Source organism: Pterocles gutturalis, unplaced genomic scaffold, assembly GCF_000699245.1.
Source record: "Pterocles gutturalis isolate BGI_N339 unplaced genomic scaffold, ASM69924v1 scaffold1763, whole genome shotgun sequence".
Lineage (NCBI taxonomy): Eukaryota > Metazoa > Chordata > Aves > Pterocliformes > Pteroclidae > Pterocles > Pterocles gutturalis.
In genome coordinates, this window is record NW_010125203.1 from 14,196 (window position 1) to 20,546 (window position 6,351).

General features: G+C 51.7%; 1 protein-coding gene across 1 annotated transcript in view; it reads right to left on the reverse strand.

The window, feature by feature from the left end:
* MCM2 (minichromosome maintenance complex component 2) overlaps positions 1 to 6,348 on the reverse strand; it is a gene marked incomplete at its 5' end in the record, with an annotated part of 11,218 nt that extends 4,870 nt beyond the window's left edge. Inside the window, 8 exons of the mRNA XM_010078457.1 lie at positions 324 to 417; positions 1,532 to 1,723; positions 1,919 to 2,053; positions 2,802 to 3,009; positions 3,378 to 3,597; positions 4,595 to 4,858; positions 5,463 to 5,638; positions 6,221 to 6,348. Coding sequence (XP_010076759.1) covers positions 324 to 417; positions 1,532 to 1,723; positions 1,919 to 2,053; positions 2,802 to 3,009; positions 3,378 to 3,597; positions 4,595 to 4,858; positions 5,463 to 5,638; positions 6,221 to 6,348 — 1,417 coding nt within the window. The remainder of the gene's footprint in view (positions 1 to 323; positions 418 to 1,531; positions 1,724 to 1,918; positions 2,054 to 2,801; positions 3,010 to 3,377; positions 3,598 to 4,594; positions 4,859 to 5,462; positions 5,639 to 6,220) is intronic.
* Positions 6,349 to 6,351: the final 3 nt, after the last annotated feature.

Here is a 6,351-nt window from a genome sequence, read left to right on the forward strand (position 1 = left end):
CCTTCTAAGAAGGAGATGATAACAAATCAGGACACTGAAAGGCCAAACCTCTGCAGGGGCATCAAACGCGATGCCTTGGGGAGGCAGGATAAAACCTTGCCCAGGTTTGCAGCAGGAGCTGTTTTCAGTCTTAGCATTTCTACTGTCACACCAGAGTTTTCAGTACGATAAAAGCATGACAGCTATCCCTCAGCCTGTTACCTCGTCCGTCACCGGGACACACAGACAACTCTAACCACGCTAACTGCGACAGCGCAGACAAACCCAGACCCATTTGCCTGCAGCTGAGTGGAGCAGCCCCAAGTGACACAAGTGACACCCACCTGGGTTTTTGGGCTCTCCACCGAAGAGAGCTAAAGCCAAGCCCCTCTTGATATCTTCATGCCCATAAATAGATGGGGCAATGCTGGCAAAAATCTGAAAGGAAAACCAGAGGAGTTGTCCAGGGAATACCATTTCCCAGCCTGGGCACAATTTGGCAGGAAAATCCACAAGGGGCTGTATCTATGGTTACAACACTGCTGTCTTTGAGGCGTCTTGTATTATCCAAGGTGAGGGGGCTTTTTCAAAGGTCACTACCCACCCAGAGTCCCCTAAAGGTGCTTCACAAAACCGGTGCTGTCGGGGCACAGCAGACTGTGTAGTCTGGTGCTGGAAGCTGCCGTTGCTGCCTCCGCGCTCCTGTTGCACACCGCAGCGCTGTTATCAGCTGCGGCAAAGCTGGAGACCTTGATTTGAGCCTCACTGCACATGACAGTAGTTGGATGGGCTATGCTGCACTTGAATTGTCGTCATGGTCAAATATTATGAACAACCGGCTCATTTTCTCAAGGATATTCTGATAATAGCCCGATGCTGGAGACCACCGATGTTAAAGCAGTCCTGGCTCAACTGAAGCTGCTCCACCCACTGGAACAGCAGTCGATATAAAACCAGCACGACCAAGGCAACAGAACAAAGTCTCCCTATTACAGAGCTTAATCCTGACCCAAGTGAGGTTAAACACGCACCAACCCAGGAGCTTTTTTCTTTCAAGTATTGGATTCAGGTCTTAGCACACAGAGAGAAGCAAAGCTAAGATCTCTACCACAGCTTACGCTAAAGAAACAACATCCCCTTAGGGGGACTGGAGACGCAAGAACTGGCTCCTCGGAACCCTTCCCCCACTTTGCTTTCAAGATATGTGGAGAGAAAATAATGATCAGATATAAGCAGTGTCTGAGCACCTCTCACCCATCTTTCAGCCCTGTCGTGATGTGGAAGGCTCAGAGTAAGGAAGGGAGAAAAATAAAATTTGACCCCCAAAAGTACAAGGAAAGTGTCTTATTTACTTCCCTCCTATAACTGACTCTCATCAACAGCTGTCTGAGAGCTACAGAAGACCTGAAGACCATTCAGAGGGAACTGGGATTTCTAAAAGTTTCTTTAACCAGTGTTTAGCCAGCTGACACCTTTCCTCACTTTCTGATCCATGTACCAGGTGACAGCAAACTATCGACAGGAAAAGAAGGGATGTCCGAGGCTGACCCACCTTCTCCCCAATCTGCTCATCCTTGGACAGACCCACAATCACTTTCACGTCTTCATCAGTCAGTTCCCCAACAGCCAGCTTGTTGTCCTTCTTGGTGATGTGGTTGGCCAGGATCACAGTCGCGAACACTGGGAACCCGTTGGCAGTGTTCAAGGAGCCGTCGTAGTTGTTGTGGTAGATCCCTGTCAGCTCCTGGGAGCCAGGAGAGGGTATGTCAGTACAAAACAACCCCCTCTCCACTTTAAGATACCAGTCTTGAAAGCAGCTGCCCAAATGCATCCAAGGACAATCCCTCCCTGTGTCCCCACAGATGTTCCTGCAATGTCATTGTCAGGGTTTAGAACTGCTCTGTGCTCAGCCCATCCTTGAGTTCACCAGCGTACTCACAATCTCATCCCCGGGCTTGCAGCTATCAACCAGATCGGCAAGGAGAATGGCATCCTTGGAGCGGGGCAGCCTGCCAGCAGCCACCTTCCCAGGGCTCTCCTGGATCTTGATGCGCTGGTAGTTCTGATAGACCGTCTGCAGCAATAAAATAAAAGTTACCCGGCACATCTGGTGGGCATCAGCACAGACGATGCCTTTCAAAGGCATCTCAGAGAAGATCCACTCGAAGATTTACTGTACTTTGGTTAGAAAACTATGGGCATGGGAGGATAGAGGTGGTGAGGAGCAATTCCAGGGTGTGACAGACAACAATTGGGACAGGTAAGCACTTTGCCACATCTCCCCACTGGGCTTCAGCCTCCGCAGTGTTTGTCCACCCAAATACTGGACTAGTTCCTGGGAGGAGGCTGCTCCACTTGTGGTGGTTGAAGATATCAAAGCAAAGAATGGAAGTCAGAAGCTCCACAGCAACAATTTTGTTACTCTCCTCTAGTTTCCTTAGCTGGCAGATCAGGAAATACTGACCTGACTTGGGCAAGAGGAGAGCTGGGCAGTCTGTGTCTGCATCTCTACAATATGGATAGGGAGCCGGGTACCACGTGGATGAGTGGGGCAAAAGATTCAGCCCAAACACTTACAATGAGGCAGTAAATGACTTTTGGCTGCTAAATTGGGCAGATTCAGGTCAAGAGGTCAAATAGACAAGATCTGTCTTCACAGAGCCCTGGACAGGGCAGCAGACCCCCTCTCCCAGCACCAATCCTGTTCAAAGCAGGGAGCCAAGGCAGGGCAGGAGGGGCAGGGAGAGGGCAGGAGGGGCAGGGGGAGGGCAGGGAGAGGGCAGGAGGGGCAGGGAGCCCATCCAGGCACGTGCATGTCTTACCTCTTCCATGTTGATTTCAAAGGGGCCAAGAGACTGACACTCTGGACAGGAGCCAGGTTTCACCTCTTGGTTCTGAGACTGGAAGAAGGGTCCCAGGATGAAGTTGCACTTGCTGCAGTTGTATTTGACCATGCTGAGCTGAGGCAGGACCCCTGTGCAACTCGTCACCACTCCGCTGGTCCGGATCAACTGGTTCAAGTGCAGTTGCCTGAGGAAAGGCAGAGAGATGCTGGATGCCTGCAGAGCACAGAAGGCAGAACACCCTCCAGAAATACTCTTGCTACAAGGCACAACTCCCAAAGACCTAGAAAGAAACAGTTACCAGTAGGAGTGTTCCACCAAGGTTTGTGTTTTCCCTTGGAGACACTGAAAATTCATCCTTAATAAGACTCTTCCTGTAATAAGCTGTCATCCTGCTGCATTTATCCAGAGGTTTAGCTAGCAGATGAGTCTTCCTGAGTATCCCAAAGCCTGCTGCAGGTCCCACAGCGATTTATAGCTAGCACATGAGTCTTCCTGAGCATCCCAAAGCCTGCTGCAGGTCCCACAGCCACTGCTGGCAGTTCTGCTGCTTACCTGAGCGACCGCAGCTCTTCCACCAGCGGGAGGTGGGAGATACGGACATGGATCTCCTGAGCGATACGATCATATTTGGGGTACATGGCCAACACCACTTCCTTGGCTGCTTCATCAAAGATCTTCAGCATTTCTACTGGGGCCTCAGGCAGAAAGTAGGCAAGGACGTGTTCTTGGGCTGCCAGATCCTCGTAGTTCACCACCAGGCTCTCTCTGTTCTCTTAAGAAAAAGATGGGGTGAATTGTATTTTCAATCTGCTCACTCCTCAAGGAGTCTGCAAAAGACAGCCAGGATAAGCCTGCATCCTGCAGATGTCAGCACCTTCCCTGAAAACAGTTTAGAGGTCAACAATTTGAAAACGGCTGGAAAACTCTTAATTTATTTCTCTGACATTCCTCATCAGTACCAAGCTTGTGATTGTTCCTCTCCAGTTCGGCACGGACACCTCCCAGGCTCAGTGCCCCTGAGACTCAAAAGCTTCAGACCAACACACAACTCTCCCACAGACCTCCAGGAAACAGACATTAATAGGAGAGACAATCATGCTGAATGGCTGGCAAAAATGTCCGAGTCTTATCTGCCTGGAAGGGGACAAGACAGATGCCTTTTTTTCCCAGCTGTCTAACACTGACCCTGATCACTACTCAGGCTTCTGGAGCTTCTGCCACAATACAAAGAAGAAATACAAACGACCGCAGTCACAGGAGCTGTTTCTAGATCTGACAATTTCTGCTTTTAAAATTTATCAATGACAGCCTTAGTGACTTCTTTTTCTGGCAGTGCCTCCCCAGAACACAAGGCTGCAACACTGACATGGTTTCCCAATTCACAAGGTCTGTTTGTGTCCCCTTGCTGGATAATCCCGTTTCCAGTGTAAGAAAGTAACTGGCCCAGACAGCAAGCAATTGTCTCTTTCAGTCTGCAAGCTTGCAGACTGCTGTCTGCTGCCCCACATATTCTTTCGCTAGCATTTCTACGACATGAATATTAATGAGTAACAGATGCCAGGGGCCTTCTAATTAGTCAGCCAAAATCAAAGAAGATAGTAGACATGTTTCCATTATTCATTTATCTCCATCAGCATCCAAGTTTCAAAGTGCTGACTCAATGTCTGGGACAAACAAGGCAGGCAGAAAAAATCCACCTATGGACCAGATCCCTGCAACATACCGTGACCCATGTAAAGAGGAGAGAGCCCTGAATCACCCAGCCCTACCTTTGCACATGTCGCTGATCCTCTCCTTGAAGACATTGTGCCCATGGTCATCCACATGGGTCTTCAAGAAGTTCTTGAAGCGGTGGTAGATCTCCAGCCGGGGAGCTGCCATGGACACCCACTCCCTCACCGAATGCCCTTTCATGTCTTCCAGATTCTCAATGCTCTCAATCATGTCTTCATCCTCCTCTGCCATGCCATCAGCTGCCCGTTCTGCCAGCCGCCTCTTCCGTGAAGGACGGTCTTCGTCTTCATCGTCACTATCTAAGGGTTGGGAGGAAAAGTTGTTAAATAATTGGGATTCCCACTCCCACTCTTTGGATTAGTCATGGCTGGAGTGCACAGGCTGGGGAAGCAAAGAGGTCAGAGCTTGGGATGCAAACCAAGAACCATCCCAGACCCAGCCTAAATCCAGTTCTAGCCTGGCTCCTACATCTTCCACAACAGAGCTAAAGACATTATGGGGGTGAATAGGATTTGTCTGCAACAGCACACAGCCATGCCCATTAATGCACTGCGGAAGGAACACCAAGGAATGGGCTTCCTAGAGCATCAAACAGCCTCCCATCCAGCCCACAAGAGTCTCTATAGGAACATGAACAACCTCCACAGCGTATGCTTGGTAGAATCCCAAACTCTTGACACAGCCCCAGCACCCTGCCTTTGTTTCAGCAGCAAACCCGTAACCAGAGGAACACACCAAGTGAGCCCCCGGGATGCCCAGATCAAAGGGATCACGCACTGGGGAGCCCAGCCAAGCCCGCAGCCCGTGATTTCACCAAGATCCCAAATACTCCCAGAGTCCAGCTCCCCAGGGGGGCTGGCATACAGCTAACCACCCGGGGGTCAGCACCCCATCTGCACCTACCGTAGAGCAGCCCCCTCCTCATGCGGCCCATGCCCTGCTCCAGCTCGCGGTCTCGCTGCCTCATTACTCGCTCGGCGGCTTCCCGCTGGCTGGCAGTCAGCTCCTCCACATCCTCATCGTCCAAGGCCAGGCCCTCTGCTTCGTAGACGTCCAGCTCCGGGATGGGGCGGTAGTCCCTAGCACACACACACACACGCAATCAGGCCAGGCTCCAGAAAGCGTTTCTCCAGCTCTCCTCTGGCTGCTGCTGGGTGTCAGGACAGTCGTTCTGCAGCAAGACTGAACATGTTGAGGAGGAGGAAGGCACCTCACAGCAGATGCCTCGCAGCACCAAAGGCTCCAGCACCAGGGTTATGAACGTCAGCATTCAATCCTTTGCGTTGTTAAGTTCACCAGCTTGCCGGCAGGGCTGGCCGAGTAACAAAACCTGAACATTTACACCTGCAGGAGCAAGGAGCTGGGCTGGATGCAACACCATGCGCCCAGGGAGATGCTGGTTCACCCACACTGGGGCAGGATGGCACTTCGCTCCCAGCTGGCAATTTGCTCAGTTCTTCCAGGACTCAAATGACACCGCATCCTGATCTTTCTCCACTCTCCAGCAGCTCTTCAGCCCCCTCACCACAGCTACCAGCACAGCAGAGACCCCACCATGGCTGGGAGCCCCCCCATGTCGCTGGCTGCACTCACATCCCGTTAGCAAAACCCCCTCCCCAGACACAACCCCCCCAGAAGCTGGCTCCCAGCGGTTTCCTTACCTTTCCATCCCCTCCCCGATGAGCTCTTCCCCTTCTTCCTCATCTGCGGGGAGCCCCTCGGTCCCCAGGAGCCCTTCGGACTCATCCTCGAAGGGGGGCAGGTCCCGGCCGGGGCTGGACGTGAAGGCATC